General features: G+C 45.0%; 1 protein-coding gene across 7 annotated transcripts in view; it reads right to left on the reverse strand.

Moving 5' to 3' along the window:
* The window catches only part of LOC121291463 (acetyl-coenzyme A synthetase 2-like, mitochondrial), a 65,099-nt gene that overhangs the window by 23,393 nt on the left and 20,619 nt on the right, over window positions 1-21,087 (reverse strand). For all 7 annotated transcript variants that reach the window (XR_005946013.1, XR_005946011.1, XR_005946010.1 and 4 more), the window contains exons 6-8: window positions 20,599-20,746; window positions 5,036-5,173; window positions 3,870-3,962 (exon numbers count right to left, since the gene is read on the reverse strand). Coding sequence is in view for 4 of the 7 variants with exons in the window: in XM_041212690.1 (XP_041068624.1) it covers window positions 3,870-3,962; window positions 5,036-5,173; window positions 20,599-20,746 (379 nt within the window). In the remaining 3 variants the exon portion in view is untranslated. The remainder of the gene's footprint in view (window positions 1-3,869; window positions 3,963-5,035; window positions 5,174-20,598; window positions 20,747-21,087) is intronic.

The following is a 21,087-nucleotide window of genomic DNA, read 5'->3' on the forward strand; positions in this document are numbered from 1 at the left end:
ATATAAAGGCCATCTACATTTCACAATCCAGGCTGGCCAACTGGAGTCTACTTGTCTGCTAGGATACAGGGCCCCACAATCTTCCTTTCATTTCTTAATGGCTGGGACATTTAACAAGTACTTGAGGGGATTTAAATGTTTTGAATGGGCTTTCATGAATGGGAGTATTTTTTATGTACCTAGCTCTGTAATAGATATTTTAAACTTTATTTTATTTCATCTCAGCATGGCTCCTGAGGTTTGCCCATGGCGCATACTAGATAAGTTGGCATGGAGTATGTCAAGGCAAAGGTTGGTGGGTGTCACTTGGCACTAAGTCAGCATGGAGCAATAAAGGAATATGGAGTGGGTGGGGGCATGGGTTGGCATGGAGGGCATGGGTTGGCATGGAGGACATGGTTTGGCAGGAGTTGGCAGGTATGGGCATGGGGAGTGCATGGGGCGGCTGAGGGATTATGAGCAGTGAGGACTGGAGGTCCCAGAGAACCAAGGCAGGCCTTTTAAACAGCCCGCACCAGCACTTAGCAGCCCCCATAACCGCCTTCAATCCCTGACTCTATCTGCATCTGCTTTCCCCTGGAAAGAAGATTCTGCCTTTAAGGACATTTTTTCCTGAGGCATGTGCAGAGAGCCAGGAAATTTCCCCAAGTCCCACTACCCAACTTGGGAGCAAAAATCCAGGCCATTGAACTCTCCTTAGCTTTCTCTGCTCAGTGAAAATAGTTCCAATCTCTCAAGCTTCTCTTCATGACAATAGTTTAAAACTTCCATCATACTTCTTTTTCTTTGCTGAATTATCTGGGGATAGTTGGAGCACTACAAGTAGCATAAGCACTTATAAGTTAAGGAAGGGAAAATCCGTCTCCTATTTCATATCCCTGCTCATAGTGCACAAATACAGAATCATTGCATAGTAAGCACAAAAGGAGACTATTCAACCCATCTAATCTGTGCCAGCTCCTTTGAAGAGTGATCCAGTTCGTCTCATGCCTCACAATTTTTCCATATCTCTAAGTTTTCCCTCCATCAAGTGTTTATTAAATTTCCTTCTGAAGGTTGCTATTGAATCTGCAACCACCACCCTATCAGGTAATGCAATCCAAATCTTAATGGCTTATTACACAGAAAAATAAACTCTTCCTCATGTCAACTCTGGTTCTTTTGCCAATCACCTTGAATCCATGTCTTCTGGTTATTGACCCTCCAACCAATAGAAACAGTTTCTCTTTATTTACTGTATTTAAAAACTTTATGATTTGAAACTCCAATATCAAATCTCCTCTTAGCATTCTCCGTTCTAAGGAGAAAAAGCCAACTCTAGTAAATCTCTTCTGTGGTATTTTATCCAACCCCTTTTGAAAACCCCATTAATTTTCTCCGGGAGTATTGTTTCTAAATGTTTCCCCAGCACTGGTGTTGAACTGACTGCCATGTAATTGCCAATGTATCCTTCTCTCCTTTTTGAATAAGGGTGTAAAATTTGCAAATTGCCAGTTCTTTGGCACTAGCCCTGTAGCTAAGGAGAATTGGAATAGAGTAAATAAAGAGAAACTATTTCTATTGGCTAGAGGGTCAATAACCAGGAGACATGGATTCAAGGTGATTGGCAAAAGAACCAGAATTGACATGAGGAAAAGTTTTTTTTGATGTAATGAGCGGTTAAGATTTGGATTGCATTGTTGTTGCCAACACCTCAACATTTTCCACCCTTTCATCAGCAACTTAGGATGCATCCAATCTGGATCTGGTGACTTATCTACTATAAATACTGCCAGCCTCCCTAGTACCTCCTCTTTATCTAATTTTATCTCACCCAGTATCCCGGCATCCTCCTCATTTACTATAACTTTGCAAATCTTCTCTTCCTTGGTAAACATTGATGCAAAGTACTCATTTAGTACTTCAACCACGCCTCTGCTTCCACCAATAGCTCTCCATTTTGGTCCATAATTAGCCCACTATTCCTCTGATAGTCTTTTTACTATTAATACGCCTATAGAATACCTTTGGATTCCTTTCAGGTTATCTGCCAACCTATTCTCATTCTGTTTCTTTGCCCTTCGCTTGTCCTCTGTACTCCTTATAATCCACCTGGTTCTCCCTTGTGTTCCTTGGACAGAACTAGGCTCAACTATCATTCTTGGCTGTCCTAAAACTTGGCAAACACTCACCCGTCAAGATCCAGAGGGTGACTGACATTTGTGGAATATATCCCTGGCAAAGAGTCACATTTTTTCAGGAGTGCAGGAGGGCAAATGGATGAGAAGAGTAAAGAACAAAAAAATCCATTTACATTATAATGAAACAATTAATTCACCTAGAAGAGGGACCAAAGCCTATAACACAGGACACAACAGAGTTGAAAAGAATAAGCAGCTGAGAGGTAAATCAAGAAACAGTGAAAAGATACCACCAAGCTTGTCTTTTAAAGGCCAGTAGCAGAAAGAGAGAGCTAAGGGAGTTAGGAGTTCCGCAGTTCCATGATCCTGGGAATGAAAAAGCTAAAGTTAGATTAGGTTACTCATTTTGTACTATCAAAACCATCACAGTGATACATGTTTACTGGGCTTTGTGAATACCACATTATTTAGGTAACCCACAGAATCTCCTACCCTCAGACTACAAGGATAATTATAAAGCATTCTGTCAGTTTAACCCTCTTAGTAGTAATCTCTGAATCAGAGGACATGCTTCATGTTTCAGTTCAGCAGCACTGTCCCCAGGCACCATATTTACATATGTAATCTGTGCAAAGGGTCACATTTTTCAAGGCAGCAGTGCAGGAGGGCAAATGAATTGGAATAGAGTAAATAAAGAGAAACTATTTCTGTAGGCTGGACGGTCAATAACCAGAAGACATGGATTCAAGGTGATTGGCAAAAGAACCAGAGTTGACATGAGGAAAGTTTTTTTTAATGTAATGAGCAGTTAAGATTTGGATTGCATTGTTGTTGCCAACACCTCAACATTTTCCACCCTTTCATCAGCAATTTAGGATGCATCCAATCTGGATCTGGAGTAGAAAAAAGAACTATTTACATCAGAATGAAACAATTAATTAAGAACACAGAAGAGGGACCAAAGCCCATAGTACAGGACACTATCGGAATTAAAAGGCTAGGCAACTGAGAGGTAAAATAACCCTGATTTCCATATTCAAATAGTCCTTTAACCTGAATCAGATGGGTGCTTTAGACACCCAGGGCAGTAGGCCCCTTTCTGCATCGGCAGTGTTAACTTGAAGACATTACTGTCCTTCTAAAACCAGGCGAAGGCAGTCAAAATCAACTCCTTTCATGGTTTGAATGTTCAGCAACCGTTCTAACCAAATCAGAACTGAAATCCTCTTACAACAACAAAGTGCATTTATTCGGCACCTGGACTATCATAAAAAATAGGATAAAGACATTTCACAGGACAAAATCTGACAAACATTTGCACAAAGGGTGGGGTTTTCTGGCCCCACCCACTGCCGAGATCAACTGGTCCCACCAAAAGTGAATGGACTTTTGGCTGGGCTGCTGCATCCTGCATGGAGGGTCCTGCCATGGCGGGCCGGAAAATCCTGGTCCAAACTAAGGAGGAGATACTAGAATCGGTGTCCAAAAGCTTGGTCAACGATATAGATTTTAAGAAGTGTATTAAAGGAGAGGTGGAGAGGACAGGGATTTACACAGGAATTCTAGAGTTTCAAGCTCGAACAACTGCCCAGCAGTAATCAGTGATATATGAAGGAAATGTGGCATGCACAGGAAGCCAGATTTGGAGGTGTGCTTAGAACTAATTTTGGCGCCAGATGCTTTGGTGGACAATATTCTTAGCATACTTCGCTGAGTGTCCGAATATTCACACATCCGAGTAGTGCTCACCTGTCTGCCACCAAGTATCTACAAGGGTACAACGGCCTTCTCCAACAACCTTCCAGAACCAATGCCAGGCCTCATGGTTAATAGGTTCCCCTACTGCAAGAGAAAAATGAGCAGCTAAACAATACAATGTAGATCGAGGGAGCTACTTCACAAAATTGCAGTTGGGGTGTTAATCCCAGTGAAGACTCATCCTAGAATCCATGAACTGAATGCATACCACACAGTCGTTTTAGTTAATCAGTCCTGCTTATTTTCACCATTCCACTCTTAGAATATCCACCCCTTGTGTTCCCCCATCCCCCCACAGCAGTGCTAATATACTGAATTAGGAGGAAGGGAAGTTTGCTTAATTCAATGGCTTATTGCTATATTTGTTTAATATAACAGAAAATGCTGGAAAAACTCAGCAGGTCTGGCAGCATCTGTGGCGAGAGAAACAGAGTTAATGTTTCGAGACGGTATGACTTCTTCTGAAGTAGAGTCATACGGACTTGAAACATTAACTCCACTCCTCTCTCCATAGATGCTGCCAGACCTGTTGAGTTTTTTCAGCAGTTTCTGTTTTTATTTCAGATTTCCAGCATCCTCAGTATTTTGTTTTTATGCTATATTTGTTTGACCTACCAAGCAGGAACTTTTCCCTCCCTGTCCTGAAAATTTGGTCAAAAGTGACCTCTGCTAAAGGGCAGAGTACAAGTGTCAGTCAAGACGAGGTCTAGGTTTAACCTTGAAACTCGGAATTGGAACTCTAGAGTGCTAGTGACCAGTTTCTCTGAGCCCATGTAAAAGAGAGGGAAACTGTATGGGTAAGCACTTAATGGGAGATCATTCCCATAAGGAAGAAAATATCTTAAAATATTTGTACAAGTATTTGCTAAAATATAGAAGGGTTCCAACAGGCCTTCACTGAGACCAATTTCACCCCAAGAAATTAAGGCATTATGGCACTATCAGAGCACTCACATGGAAATTCCACTCAGTAGTTTACCACAAACTAATGGCGCGTAATAAAAACACAAAATGCTGGAAATACTCAGCAGATCAGACATTATTAGTGGAGAGAAACTAGTGGTCTATAGTTCCCCAGCTTATCTCAGTCTCCTTTATTGAATTGGAGAGTGACATGCTGGCCTCTCTCCAAAGTGAATTGTTAATCTGAGGTTTACCTGTGCCTAGTGTTTTCAAAGATGATCGATCATACTTGGACACCCAGCTATCTCCATATTTCAGCAGCAGGCGAATGGCTGTTGGAGCCCCATAAAACTGATTGATACGTAATCGCTGCACAGTTTCCCAGTATCTTCCTGATAAACAAAGCACAGTGAGAGTTAATAATCACACAATTTAGCTTCCCTGAACTGGGAACAAAATGCATCTAAACTAATCAAATTGACTACCTGAAATTGTTCGGTGTCAATATATTGGAGAATTAGATGTTCTACTTCATTAATTAATGAATTTGAACTAATTTGAGTTTAGTAGCATAGTTTCAGATCAACTTATGTCATTCTTTCACATTGAGGTCAAGAGTAATATACTTAAATCCAAGCTTGGAATACCCAACTTAAATAAAACCAATTAAGTTTGAGAGGGTGAGTTGGCTAAGGTAGATTGGAAAATTAGGTTAAAAGGTATGATGGCAGATAAGCAATGGAAAACTCTTGAAGAAATATTTCATAATTTCAATGAATATACATTCCATAAACAAATAAAAACTCCATGAAAAAACATATCCATCTGTGGCTAAATAAAGAGGTTAAGAATTGTTAGATTAAAAGTACAGGCTTATGATATTGCCAAGAAGAGCAGCAAGCTTGAGGATTGGGAGAGCTTTAGAAAGCAAAGAATGACCAAATAATTGATAAAGAGGGAGATATTAGAATATGATGATAAACTAGCAAGAAATATAAAAAACAGATTCTGTTTTGCAATACAATTGATGGGGCATCACAGGCTCAAAGAGGGCACTGGGTCCAGTGCCTGGACTGGTCAGGTAATGCTTTGCAAAACCCTCCTGCAATGATCACTGTGATTGTGATAGCCTGCTGCGCTCTCCATAATATGGCCCTCCAGAGAGGTGTAGACCTTAAGAACTGTGAGGCCCTGGAAGGAGACAGCTCAGTGCAGAGGAGCAGGAGGTGTGAGAGGAGGAGGAATTAGAGGGAGAGGACACCAAATATGCAGAGAAGTGCCCTGCTACATCTTCCTGTCACCCACCAGGAAGAGGACCTCCCTTTTCTCTTTCTTATGGGGTCAGGCGTACAGCTCCCCTGTGACATCTTCCTTCCCTATGATGTAGTGGAAGCTTTGACACAAACTCTGTCCCTCAGGACAACCAGCAACTTCAGTCATGACTGCCTTGGGTGCCTGAAAGCCGCCTTCATTCCTGCTCCCACTAGCTTTAATTGGACAGGAAACTGTCTCTGTATCGATGAAGGACTCACGCCCACAAGAATCTGAACTTCAGTCAGTTTCGCAATGGAGTCAAGTTTCTGATATAAAAACAGACCCAGTTTCTGTTTCCTGTATCCATGGTGAAACTCTGGCCCAAATGACAGAATTTAATTCCTTGCCCTGCAGCAAGTTTGATGGCGAGAGGCATTTAATCAGGTGGGAGGGTGCGGACACCTTCCTGCCTCTGCCCCAATTAAGTCTGTGGTGAAAAAGCTCATGGACAGCCTACCCTTCCCACTCCCAGCCAACTGAGGCCCTTAAAACAAAGACCAATATCACTTCAATTCAATCAACTTTGTCTGTTCTCTGCTCCCATATGATCTATCATAACCTGATAGTTCCTTTACTAATTCTCCATCCTGTTTAATCTATTTTATTATATTTGCTCTCTTCCACTCTTCATTTTTTTGGCTGGCTTCCATTCTGTTACGTGATCCTCATTTCTTTGAGTCATCAAAGTTTCTCACACTTCACTGTACCAGTTTTCACAGTTGAGCTTCTGCTTAGCAGAAATCTCTTTCCCATTATCCCCTTTGATCATTCATCTCATGGTCTGTTTCCGGCTAACTCTCATTTGACAATGGCTGCTTCCTTACTTTACCACAGTGGCCCAACCACAATGAAATTTGAGATATAAGGTGGATGCCTTGGTATAAATAGTCTCATTATTTCACTGACTATTCCACAGAATGCTGCACCATCTGTCTCTCTGGTTTATTTGCAGCTTAATAAAAAGAGTGAAATATTTCTCTGAATGAAAGACTTGATTATGGACAGAATTTTCCCATTGGCATGCGGGGGTGGGCCCCGCACGTCCACACATAAAATTACGTGCGGTGATGTCAGGCGAGCGTCCCGATGCCATTTCGATATTTCATTGGGTGGGCGCACGATGATATCCGCTGCGTGCCCATCATTAGTTAACAGGCCACTTAAGGCCTTTGACTCACCAAACAACAACGATTTTTCGGCACCCGTATAATCTTTGGGTCAACGCAACGGGCAGGTGGGTAGGACATATTTAATTGAACCTCATCCACGGGTGGGATAAGAGGGCTCAATGTGGTCGCGAGCGTGTTCTTTCAAGTATTGATTTTTCAAAGTTATTGAAACTTGCCTGTGTGATCTGCAATACTTCAAAACACATACCAGCTGCTTTGTCTGGACTCTTAACCTTCAGGTCAGCACTCTGCAGTGAAGAATCTTTCTTGGGCCTGCAGGTTTCAGGAAGCCTTCCCATAGCCTGGGAATGGGAGCTGAACTGTCCACTGGAGGTATCTCCTCTGAGGAGGAAGGGAGGGGGAGAAGGCCAGGAGTGCACATTCAGCCTCCAGGGGAGCCACCTTTGGGAAGACAGGCACAGGCACAAGGGGCGCAGGGCCAAGAGGTAGACCAAGGTGGAAGGGGCCACAGAAGACGCCACTATCCTGCTGCCAGGGTATACAGACGGCGAAGCAGCTACCTCAATATGTCTGAGGTGCAGTGCCGAAGGAGGCTCCGTCTCTCAAGGGAGACAGTCAACTATGTCTGGCAGATGATTGGGCCTGAGATCTCCGCTAACTGTGAGAGTGGACACCCCATGCCAGTGGCTCTGAAGGTCACAGCTGCCTTCAACTTCTATGCCCCTGGCTGCTTCCAGGGGTCGGTGGGTGATCTTTGCGGTGTCTCCCAATCAGCTGTCCACACTTGTGTCAAGCAGATTACAGACACTCTGTTTAGGCATTCATTGACCTTCATCCACTACCTTCGGGACCAGGCAAGTCAGACAGAGCGAGCCAGAGGCTTTGCGGCCATTGCTGTGTTCCCCCACGTTCAGGGTGCAATAGGCTGTCCACATGGCCATCAAGGTGCCAGTAGGTGAGCCCGTCAACAGGAATGGCTTCCACTCGATGGACGTGCAGATAGTGTGTGATCACAGGATGTGGATTTTACAAGTCTGTGCAAGGTACCCAGGCAGCTCATAGGATGCCTACACCCTCAGACACTCCCAGATGCTGCGGCTCTTCAGTGCTCCAGCCCAGTTTGATGGATGACTGCTGGGTGACAAGTGCTATCCCCTCATAAGGTGGCTCATGACGCCTCTCCGCCATCCAAGAACAGAAGCTGAGCAGCGGTACAATAGGAGCCATGCCTCAACAAGGGCTGTGGTGGAGAGAACCATCGGTCTTCTCAAGATGCACTTCCGATACCTGGATCGCTCAGGGGGTGCACTCCAGTACCCCCCAGATCGTTTGACAGTGGTTGCATGCTGCGCTTTCTACAATCTACACTGGAAAGAGGAGACACAGTGGATGATGAAGACATCAACGCAGTGGCTGTGGCTGCACATGATGAGTCCAGCAGTGAGTCTGAGAATGAGCATGCACAGGGAAATGCTGAGGGGGTAGGCGCTGACCCGGGCATACTCCAGGGAGGCAGGGACACCCGGGAGGCTTTAATCCAACGAAACTTCAGCTAGCAAACCACAGATGGACCTCCAGGACAAGCCTGGCTGTAGGCTCCAAACTCGATACCTAAGTGCCAAATCTTCCAGTTTAGGAACAGTAACAAAGGACCTTGTTAATAAAGCTGAATGTCCCACAAAGCACTCCTAACATTTTTGGAAACCATTCACATGTAAAAGAAAAGAGGCACCTTCAGCCATGGTCACATATCTGAATTTAATATCACAGGCAAAGAAACTTAATGAAACAAAATGACAAGGGTGTTCCAAATCAAAGCAAATCATAAAGACCTCATCTCGGGCCAACACAAAAGCACCAGTGATAAACACACAGTGTGTCTAAGGTGCCTTATGTTTACGTTTCTGGGTGCTACGTCTTGGTGCTGCCCCAGCACTGGGAGTGGCATCTGAGACAGCCTGCTGACTCTGCTGTCCTGTTGGCCTCGATGACTTTGGTGGCCATCCTCTGGGCCGTGAAGCCAGTGCTGGGCCCGCCTGGGATGGAGCTGTCAGTTCCACAGCTGGCATCTCCCCAGTCGTCGCAGCCTCACCAGATGCGACGGTCACAGGGAGAGGGGCAGAGGAGCTGCCGTCCTCATCCGGAGCGCTCTGAGAGATGCCCGCGGAGATGACAGGCAGCTGCTGCGCCAACATAAGGTCGCTTCGAACCTCCCTGCTCACCGTGGATGGATGGGCACCAAGCTGGGAAACTTGGTTCCCACACCATCTCCCACACTGGCACTAACCAGCTGAGGTCAATGCTGATGTGAGGGCTTGCTGGGCAGAGCGCATCCCCAGGAAGCCCTAAAGGGTCTCCCTGGAGGAGGCTCTCCACGAGAGTCGCCATTCTCTCCATGGAGGACGCACGGTGTTCGGACATGTGGCTCATTGCTTCGGCAATCATCTGCATAGACTCCTCCACCACAGAGACCAAACCAAGCATAGCCTCATGTATCTCCCCCAGATGCTTCCACACACCCAGCCGCTTTCCTGCATCTGCTGTGTTGTGGACGACTCCAGAGACACATCGTCAGGCACCGACTGAGCATGTGCCTGGTCCCCTGCAGTCCTCCAACTGCCGGCACCCTGGGCACTCTCTGTCTCTGCCAGCTCCTCCAGTGCCTGTGAAATGCCCTCACCATTGTGCCCTGGGACACTAGTCGATGATCTAATTCCCATCGAGGTGCTAGTATCTGCGCTGATGCCTGCCTGGCAGAGATGGTGTGACACTGGTGAGACTTCAGAGCCCTCAGGTGTGAGAGGGGCCTCAGCTGCTCCTCCTCCCGGCCCTGCTCCGCTGATGCTGAAAGGAAGAACAAGGACATTGGCTCAGTTAACATGGAGACAATCACAATGTGCATCCCTGTCTCCCGGATCATTATGCACTCATCTTTCCATGAGCAATGGTCAAGCCATGTTTCAAAATTAAATCACTTAACAGTCAGCATAGCTATGGCTGTCGGGAGAACAATGCTGACCTCACTGCTGGGCATACATACCTGGCCGTGGCACCCCAGCCTCACCGACACCAGTGGACCTGGGAAATGGCGCCTCTCCAAATCCAGGGCCTCCTGCTCAAACTGGCTGAGAATGGCTAACTGCGCCTGGCCACCGCCAATCCTCACATGCCCTGCAGCATTATGAACACTCTTCTCCTGAAAATGAGAGAAGAGCATTGATTTGTGCAAATTGTACATGGACTCTCTTCACGCACGGCCCACCCCAACCAAAGTGGGACATATCAGTCCACCAGTGCCTCCTCAACCCCCTGCTGCCGAACACTCTCATAAGGATGTTAGGCCTGTTCCCCAACCCCACCCCCCGTCATGGCCACATGCTGCCTACATAACATTAGGCACCACACGGTATATCCTTCCATAGCAAGGAGGCACAAGCATATGGAGCACAGAGGGCAGAAGATGGTTCGTTGCCACACCACCTTGAAGCTCCCCTCCCAGCATGTCATCACCCTGACTTGGACATGTCCTGCAGTTCAAGCACAGTGCCTAGGTGCAGCTCCTCCAGGTTGTCCCCAAAACAGTCATGTGGGTCTCTCATGCTGCAGGCGCAGAACCCATCTCTTCACCACCCTCTCAGGCTGACCTTGGCATGGGGAATATCTGCTGGCCCACCCAGCAAAGGACACATGTCATCAATGATTCAATGCAGTCACTACACTCAGACTTGGGCAGGGGGTGCAGCAGGGGGGGAAAGCCAACCTGTTGGGTTAAGTGACCAATGCCAACACTGTCCTCACCCTTCCAGAGCGCAACAAGTCGTTAAAGCGCTTGCAACACTAGATCCAGGTGCTCCGCGCCACATCGAGGGAGCTCACCACCTCTGCCACTTCCTCCCAGGCATGTTTCATCATGTGGGGGAGGGGCCTCCTCCTGCCCAGGGGAACCAGCACTCCTGCCATGCTGCCACCCCTCGAGGATGACAGCAAGGCAGTCATCAAAAAAACGAGGGGCACACTGGCCTGCTGCCATACCCTATGGTCTGGCCTGCCCCGATGGCCTACCCTCTGGACTTGCATAACCTCCATTGCCCTTCTGCAGAGCCCTTTGCCCAGCCATTGTGAGCAGCCTTTCCAAGGCTGTCAGGCCTTCCTTAATACAGGCCGCCGGGTCGCCACTGAACCAGCAGCTGAGTGTGTCCGCTGCCGCCTGCCCATTCCCACTATGCACGGGAGTCGTGAAGTACACTGGGCGAGCCTTAATTGGCCCGCCCGCGTAAAATGGCGGTGCTCCCACTCTGCCATCCCACTATGAGAAAATTCTGCCCTACGTGGAGAGACTAGGGTAGCCAGGATTGTTCTCCTTATAGCAGAGAAGGTGAGGTGAAGATTTCATATAAGTGTTCAAAATTATGAAGCATTTGGATGGAATAAATAGAGACGACATGAAAACATTTTATGCAGCAAGTTGTTGTGAACTACAATGCATCAGCTTAAATTTTTAATAATAACTTTTGAAAGGGAATTGGATAAATACTTGAAAGGCAAAAAAAAACTACAGGGCTGTGGGGATAGAGTTAAGGAGTGGAACAAATGGATAGCTCTTTCCAAAGAGCCAGGCACATTGGAGCAAAGGGCCTCCTTATGTGTTGTGTCATTCCATGAAACTGTTTCTCCTGGTAAATGAGTCAGTAACAAATGGATACATTTAAGATAAATGGAAAAAGAACCAGAGGTGAGCAGATGAAGAGAATGGGCAGGATCTTAGGCTTGGTGAGCAGGGGCAGGGCCCGCTTGCCGAAGCGTAAAATGACACGTGGTGACATCGGGCATGCATTCCGACATCACCGTGCGTCGTTCAGATTTTCAGTTCGGCGGGTGTGCAATTGAGTCAGCCTATTAAGATCTGTTAACTACCAATTGAATCAATTTACTGAGCTTATCCACGGCCGGATGAGGTTTCATGAAGGGTTTTAAAGTCTTGTAAAAAATTTTAATAAAATTAATAGACATGTCCCAGCTCATGTGACAGTTTCACATGAGGGGACAGGTCTTAAAAATTTTTTTTTTCCTTTATTAAATTGTTTTGAACTTAAACTAATCTCCCCAAGGCAGCTTTATGCCTCGGAGATTTCTGAGCTCTTTCATGCACAAGCTTGAAAGAGCACAGGCCCCGACTCAGGCAACAACCCTCCCCCGCACAGGGAGCGCTCAGTGCTTCCGGGTGCGCACCATGCCGAGCAGGCCTTAATTAATCAGCTGCATGCACGCCCACACCCACTCCCGCCCAAGCCCGCCGATGGGGAGAAAATCCCAAATGTTTTTAACGCAGCAAGTCCTTACGATCTGGAATGCACTGCCTGAAAGAGTGCTGGAAGCAGATTCAATAGTAGCTTTCTAAAGGGAACTGGGTATATGTTTGCAAAGAAAAAAAATTTGCACAGCTGTGGAAAGAGAGCCAGGGGAGTGGAACTAATTGGATGGCTCTTTTAAAAGCTGACACAGGCACAATGGACCAAATGGCCTCCTTTTGTGCCGCAAGATGCTAGATTTTATTGAGCAGTTGTGTATTGGTTATAATACTAGTAATCGAAGGCCACAGCAAATGAATTCCAACTCCCATCAAGACAGTGTGAGAAGTTGAATTCAGTTTAAAATAATTTGCATAATTTGCAGATAAAATGCTGAAATCGTTCCTACCACTTATGGCAGGTGTACTGTGCTAATGGGATTTGCCTGTTATACACAGTAGATAGTTTACCTCCTCCATCTGCAACACTTGTGACATTCAGTAGACATTACTGAAATATCAATGAAATGTCGACAGTTACGTAGAAAAATGCATTATTCGAGATTAAGCCGTTGCTTTTTAGAAGACTGTAATGCCTTTGGGTATTTTAGATCATCTTTTAATTAGAAAGGTGTCTTTCTGCCACAGTGCACCAAGGGACTGGGAACTGTTTAAATCCCCTCGGACTGTACAGCTCAAAATGAATGTCTGCTAATGATTGTAATATTCATTGTTTGTACTGATGCACCTTGTGACACATGTTGTAAAAGTTGATCCTGATTGTATTTTTGTGATGGTGATTTTGAAATGGTTTAAAATGTTGTTGAAGATTTTTTATGAATAAAGTATATTTTTGCAAAAAAAAAGGTGTCATCAGAAAGCTGAAAGCTAAACAGTGTTAAGAGGGGTACAATTGTAATATGGCTGTTGTATTACACAGAGAAAAGAATAAAGAACTTGCCTTTTATATAGCACCTCTCATTATCTCAAGTCCCAAAGTACTTTACAGCCAATGTAGTACTTTTTGAAGGGTAGACACTGTTGTAGTGAAAGAAATGAGGCAGCTAATTTACGAACAGAAAGGTCCCACAAACGGCAATGAGATAATGACCAGATAATCTGTTTTAAATTGTTTAGGGGATAAATGTGAGACAGGAGAGAGTTAGTCATTAGAGAGAACATCCCAGCACTTCTTCAAAATAGCACCTTGGAATCTTTTATGCTCAACTGAGAGGGCAGATGGGGCCTTGGTTTAACGCCTCCTCTGAAAGATATCAATTCTGACAATGAAGTACTCCCTCAGTACTGCACTGGAGCATCAGTCGAGATTTTGTGCTGGTCTCTGGAGTGAGTTTTGACCCCACAACCTTCTAGCTCAGAGGCAAGAGTGCTACCACTGAGCTTGCCACTTAAGTATACAAGAGAATTGCACCTTAATGAAGTGTGCGTGTGCACTGTAATGATCTCTCTGAATACCTGTCTCTCCCAAGTAGCCAGCATGTTTATCAGACTGTAAACAGGAACTTTGTAATTGACTATAATGGAAAATGTTTTGCTCTATGACAAATAGATGCTTGACTTAAATGTGGGCATTTTAAGCGCTGGAGATTTTATCAGTAAATGTGACCATAAAGCTGTCAGGTTGTCAGTAAAATCCCAGCTGGTTTTGCTAATGTCTGTTCAGAAGAAAGCTACCGCCTTCTCGGAGCAACTGGGGATGGGTGGATAATTAATGTCAGCTTTGCCAACGATTCATGCATCCCAAGCATGAATTTTTAAAAATGTAGACTATCCAAAGAGCAAAAACAAAAAAACTTAAATGTAAATATGAAAAATCAATAGGATGACCTGATGTCCCGGTTTGGCTGGGATAGTCCGGGCTTCTCGGTGAACATCCCAGTATCCCAACAGTTTTTTCCAGAATGCTCAAACGTTTGGGTTTTCAACTCCACTGAGGGCCCTCCCCTTTAATCTGCTCCTTGCATTCCATTTACTATCAGCAAACCCAAAAAACCCCTCATCTTCCTATTTGGCACTTTACAGCCTCCCAGACGTAACAGAGTTCAACAACTTCAGACTATGAACTCTCTTCTCTATCTCTACTCCTTTTTTAATTTTAATTTTTATTCTTACTTATTTTCATTTTCTTCATTTGTTTTTTATCCTCTTTCCGCAACCCCCTCCCCCAACCCCACAGGGCCATTGTCACTTATTTCTATGTTGTGCTTTCATAGACCGCTCACCCTTGTTCTGCTATTAACACATTCAGCACCTCCTTTAGTCCTTACCGCTACCATTAACACTTCCTTTGTCCTGTGTCCATGACCACCTTTGTCAAATTTCTCCTTAACTCCCATCTATCCCTGATCTTTCTATTTTGCTTCACCTGCTCCACCCCGCTTAAACAGTATAAAATCCATCACATTTCTACTTCTCTTTAGCTCTGAAGAAGAGTCATACGGACTTGCAAAGTTGGCCAGGATTTTCCCCTCGGCGATTTGGGGGCGGGGCCCGCTCGCCGAAGGGTAAATTTCCTGAAAAACGCAAAGGCCACTTGGGCTCTTCGCCTGCCCACCAACCTTAAGGTCGGATGGGCAGCCCAGTCAATTACCTAAATTAGTTAATTAATTTCCTTTAACAGGCCTTTGACAGTTTGGCAGGTGTGCAGCCATCTCCAGCATGCACCCACCAAGAGAAAAATCGGAATGATATGTGGTGACATCGGGAGCATGCCTCACGTCACCGCGCATCATTTTATACATCAGCGAGCGGGGGCGGTAAAAATTCTCCCCACTGAGTCACAAAATGGCCCTGTAACTATAGCCAGCACCTCAGACTCTGCACCAGCTTGCTGTTCCTCTCCAGAATCTGGCTCTGGGTTATATCCAGCTGGGCTGGATGGATCTGAAATTGCGCTGAGAGGAACCCAGCTCAACCATGCCTTGTCCTACCATCTCGGCTCATTCCTCCTGGGATATCAGAGATCTGAGTAGAAACAGCCCATTGGATACAAAGCCCGCTAACAGAGTTCCCTCAGGCTTATTCCCAAGCCTGTACAGTCCAGAATTAAAAGCACCTCTTCGTAAAATGCAGCCTCAAGGCTCAATAGCTACAATTATAGTGATTGGGAAGGTAACAGCCGCAAATTGCATTGCTGCCTTCCTGAATATCTCTGTGCATAGAACTGCCACTCCCTCCATATGTGTCGCAGTTTTCCAAATGCCCCAAGTATTGCTGAGGCCATGTCTGAGCTGCACTTTTGCAGAGTTTTTAGCGTATCATATAGTCTACTCTCAAAAGACCTGGTCATTAATGAGTTCCCCTTCTGTAGGGTAAGAACACAGAACCCATCAACTGCTGACTCCTCTGCTACTTCCTCAAGACAATTGGTACATGTACTGTTCAACCACATATGCATTGCTGGCAATAATTCAGCTTTAGCCGTCTTGATTTGATTCTCTCAGAGGTTATCAAACTCATCACATACTGCAGCTGTGGAAGAGTCTATTGGTTTTATAAATACAAGATATCATTCATCTGAAAGTCTGAAGTCTTGCATCAGGCGGATGGGCATAGGGCAAAAAGTATGTTCTAAATAAGAACTTTGTAGCATTTCCAGTATATTAGAATCTATCATGAACATAAGACCATAAGATCATAAGACACAGAAGCAGAAATTAGGCCATTCGGCCCATCAAGTCAGCTCCACCATGCAATCATGGCTGATAAGTTTGTCAACCCCATTCTCCCGCCTTCTCCCCGTAACCTTTAATCCCCTTATCAATCAAGCACCTATCTATCTCGGTCTTAAATACACTCAATGACCTGGCCTCCACAGCCTTCTGTGGCAATGAATTCCATAGATTCACCATTCTCTGGCTAAAGAAGTTTCTCCTCATCTCTGTTCTAAAAGGTCTTCCATTTACTCTGAGGCTGTGCCCTCAGGTCCTAGTCTCTCCTATTAATGGAAACATCTTCCCCACGTCCACTCTATCCAGGCCTTTCAGTATTCTGTAAGTTTCAATCAAATCCCCCCTCATCCTTCTAAACTCCATCGAGTATAGGCCAGAGTCCTCAAACATTCCTCATATGTTAAGCCTTTCATTCCTGGGATCGTTCTCGTGAACCTCCTCTGGACCCTCTCCAGGGCCAGCATATCCTTCCTGAGATACGGGGCCCAAAATTGCTCACAATATTCTAAATGTGGTCTGACCAGACCCTTATAAAGCTTCAGCAGCACATCCCTGTTTTTATATTCTAGTCCTCCAACATTGCATTTGCCTTCCTAATTACCAACTCAACCTGCAAGTTAACCTTAAGAGAATCCTAGACTAGGACTGCCAAGTCCCTTTGCACTCCAGATTTCTGAATTCTCTCCCCATTTATAAAATAGTCTATGCCTCTATTCTTCCTACCAAAGTGCATGACCTCACACGCCCCCACATTGTATTCCATCTGCTACTTCTTTGACCATTCTCCTAACCTGTCCAAATCCTTCTGCAGCCTCCCCGCCACCTCAATACTACCTGTTCCTCCACCTATCTTTGTATCATCTGCAAATGTAGCCAGGATGCCCTCAGTTCCTTCATCTAGATCGCTAATGTATAAAGTGAAAAGTTGCGGTCCCAACACTGACCCCTGCAGAACTCTACTAGTCACCAGCCGCCATCCTGAGAAGGACCCCCTTATCCCCACTCTCTGCCTTCTGCCAGACAGCCAATCTTGTATCCATGCTAGTACCTTGCCTCTAACACCATGGGCTCTTATCTTACTGAGCAGCCTCCTGTGTGGCACCTTGTCAAAAGGCCTTCTGGAAGTCCAAGTAGACAACATCCATTGGCTCTCCTTTGTCTAACCTACTCATTGCCTCCTCAAAGATTTGTCAAGCATGACCTCCCCTTGATGAAATAATGCTGACTTTGCCCTATTTTACCATGCACTTCCAAGTATTCTGAAATCTAATCCTTAATAATGGACTCTAAAATCTTACCAATGACCGAGGTCAAGCTAATTGGCCTGTAATTTCCCATCTTTTGCCTCACTCCCTTCATAAACAGGGGGGTTACATTAGCAATTTTCCAGTCCTCTAGGACCCTGCCTGACTCCAGTGATTCCTGAAAGATCATCACTAACGCCTCCACTATCTCCTCAGCTATCTCCTTCAGAACTCTGGGGTGTAATCCATCTGGTCCAGGTGATTTATCCACCTTCAGACCTTTCAGTTTTCCTAGCACCTTCTCCTTGTTAATGGCCACCATTCTCACCTCTGCCCCCCAACTCTCTTGAACTTTGGGGATGTTATTCATGTTTTCCACCGTGAAGACTGACGCAAAGTACCTATTCAGTTCCTCCGCCATTTCTTTGTTCCCCACTACTATTTCTCCAGCGTTATTTTCCAGTGGCCCAATGTCCACTTTTGCCTCTCTCTTACCCTTTATATATCTAAAAAAAACTCTTGCAATCTTCTTTTATATTACTGGCTAGTTTACCCTCATATTTAATCTTCTCCCTCCTTATTTCTTTTGTAGTTATCCTCTGTTGGTCTTTGTAGGCTTCCCAATCCCCTGGCTTCCCACTGCTCTTCACCACATTGTATGCTTTCTCTTTAGCTTTTACGCTGTCCCTGACTTCCCCTATCAGCCATGGTTGCCTCATCCTCCCTTTAGTATGCTTCTTCTTCCTAGGGATGAATTTTTGCTGTGTTTCCCAAATTACTCCCAGAAACTCCTGCCATTGCTGTTCCACTGTCTTTCCTGCTAGGCTCATCTCCCAGTCAATTCTGGCCAGCTCCTCCCTCATGCCTCTGTAGTTGCCTTTATTCAGCTGTAATACTGTTACAAAACATAGGCTTAAATGCTTTGGTTTTACCAAAACACATTGTTTTCACTTTGTTTTTGGATGGCAACTGTTCACTATTTTGCCATTCAACCTCCCCTAGACACATCTTTTGTTTCCATTACTACTCGCTTTGGCTTTGCTCCAACAACTCTTTTCTCATTTAATCTCTCCTGTCTTATACCTGATCACAGACATTCCCTTTTGTTCCTTTTTCAACCCTTCTCCCCTTTCACTTGCTTAAGACCTATTACATCTCTAATTTTTCCTAGTTCTGATGAAAGGTCACCACTCTGAAATGTTAACTCTGTTTCTCGCCCCACTTTGCTGCCTGACGTGATGAGTATTTCTAGCGTTTTCATTTTTTCCTTCAGATTTCCAGCATCCACAGTATTTTGCTTTTGTATTCGTGTTTAATTCACAGCCACTTCTCTTCCAGGAATGCCCAGCTTGAAGCAGTTCTACCCTTCTCTCCAAAAGGATTTCTGTTTGCCTCTTCTACCTTGTTCACCTTCATTGCTTTCTATTCCCCTTTTCATGTTTGATAGGGTATCTATCAAAACTCAGTTTCACAGCCACATCTCCTTCTTCAGCAAATGTCTCTGGCTCTGACATATTTCACATGGATTCTAGCCTTTGTGTCTTGGATCCGCCCACATTTGCAGATATCTCCTAGATATTTGGTGCTCCTCAAACCATTGATCTTGCTGCATCCTAAGATCCACAATCAATGCCGTGCACCACCACAAGCATGCTGCCAATCTCTCTCTCTCTTCAGCAGTACAAGCTCACTATCTCAAAGCTGTTCTAGTCCACAGTTTCCTGTCATCCTTCATCTTGTCTGATGCTTTAACAAAAATCTTTTTTTCTACCTTTCAGGACTTAAGAATTGTAAGCTTCAACAATTCCTGGGTCCCAACACCCCTCTGATCTTCCTTCCCCTAAACTTCCCTCTGACCCCATCTCTTCTTCCAATTTCACCCCTGAGTATTTACAAGCCCTCAGATTTCCAGCATTTTGCTTTTGTATAAACATAATTGAGCATGTGATATATATTTATATACATATGTATATATACCTGAAGAAGATTGCCATCTTGGATTTTTCAGAATCCACTGAAATTGAGCCATCCTTGGAATCTCTTTCTGCCACTTTCCCCTGCACCCCTTTCTCCCCGCCCCAGCCTGCACTCTCCCTCAGTCCATGAGATTGGATTCTGTACGCTGTGGCCATTGATTCCTGGTCCCGCCGTTGTATTTGTTGCCACAGGAAGACCCAGCCTACAGAGTCCATTGCAGCATTTGTTTCCTCTGGAGCTGCATTACTGTCGGGTAGAAGCCAGCAGGAGTGGTGAAGCAGGGAGGTGGGAGCAGGAGGAGAGAGAGTGGCAGCGCCAGGTGAACTGGGAGGGCATGGGAGAATGGCATGAACTGGGGTGAACTGGAATAAGGGGAGAAAAGGTCTCTAATGAACTGGAGATGGGGCAATGGTGCTAGTGTGAACTGGAAGATGTGTTTAAGCAATCCAGTAGGAACTGGGGAGTGTAAGTGATTCAGAAATAATATTAAACAGTTTAACAATCAGATGTAGTAAGAGAACAAATATATATCCACAATACCCCCCATTTTTTCTGCAATAGATGAGGGAAAATCTCTGCATTGATTGACACAATCTTCCACAATATCCCATAAACTCCTAAATGTATCTGAAACATTGAACAGTCACTCCCTGAGAAGGCAGGAGTGTGGTCTAATCTCACAGCTTTAGGCCATTGAACATTTTAGAGGTGGGTGTTTAGAGATGGTGTCCAAGAAGCACCGTAGGGTTCATTTTAACTCAACCTGCCCAGTAGAAATCAGCAAGGCAGAGTGAGCATGTAAATCAATCAGGTGACTTGCCTGCCAATGCCTAGCCTGGATCCTGCTGTTTTCCATTTAAATCTGCTGCTTGAAACAGGCAACAAAGGCGCCCGCCTGGTGAGGGCGAGGTCCTATTTTAAATAATCAGATCAGGGTTTTATGCGGTTATCAGACCCTGAATATTTTAACTCCAAACTGAATGGCAAAGTTGCAAGAATCCAACTGAAACCTAGCTTCTTGGCAGACACCAGTTGGCAGTTAAAATCACCACCGCCTCTTGCCCCCACCACCCCAAGTTCCCTTTTATTTCCCTTCAGTGTACCACCAATCATATGGAGCGCTAACAGGCTTATGAAATGTAATTTTTTGATGATAGTCATTGACATGCTTACCTGGGTTTGGGTAGGTAGGTGTGCTCTCAAACAGCACAGTAGTGGCACCATTGCAGAGTGGGCCATAGACCACATAACTGTGCCCTGTAATCCAGCCAATATCTGCCATACAGCCGTGAATATCACCTTCTTGATAATCAAAGACGCACTAAAAGATAACATTTGTATGTTATATATTACACATTAGAACCTCGAACAGCAACAACATTACAGTACTTAAAAATTCACTTTACAAATAACAAATAACAGCAAGGCCTTGAAAATACACCCTGGGGTACTGACTTACAAACAGTTAATACATATGCCTGAAACCTTCCCTCTGCTGAATGGGTAACAACATCTATTAAATGAATTGAGCAAGAAAGTTCATTGAATGAGGAAGAGTTACTTGGGTTTTGGTTGCAGAAATCCCGAAAAAAAATGCGAGCACATCAGGAAACTGGCTCCAACCTGCCAACTTCTGCATTTAACTGCAATGCATTAGGCCAC

This window comes from Carcharodon carcharias, chromosome 2 (assembly GCF_017639515.1).
Source record: "Carcharodon carcharias isolate sCarCar2 chromosome 2, sCarCar2.pri, whole genome shotgun sequence".
Lineage (NCBI taxonomy): Eukaryota > Metazoa > Chordata > Chondrichthyes > Lamniformes > Lamnidae > Carcharodon > Carcharodon carcharias.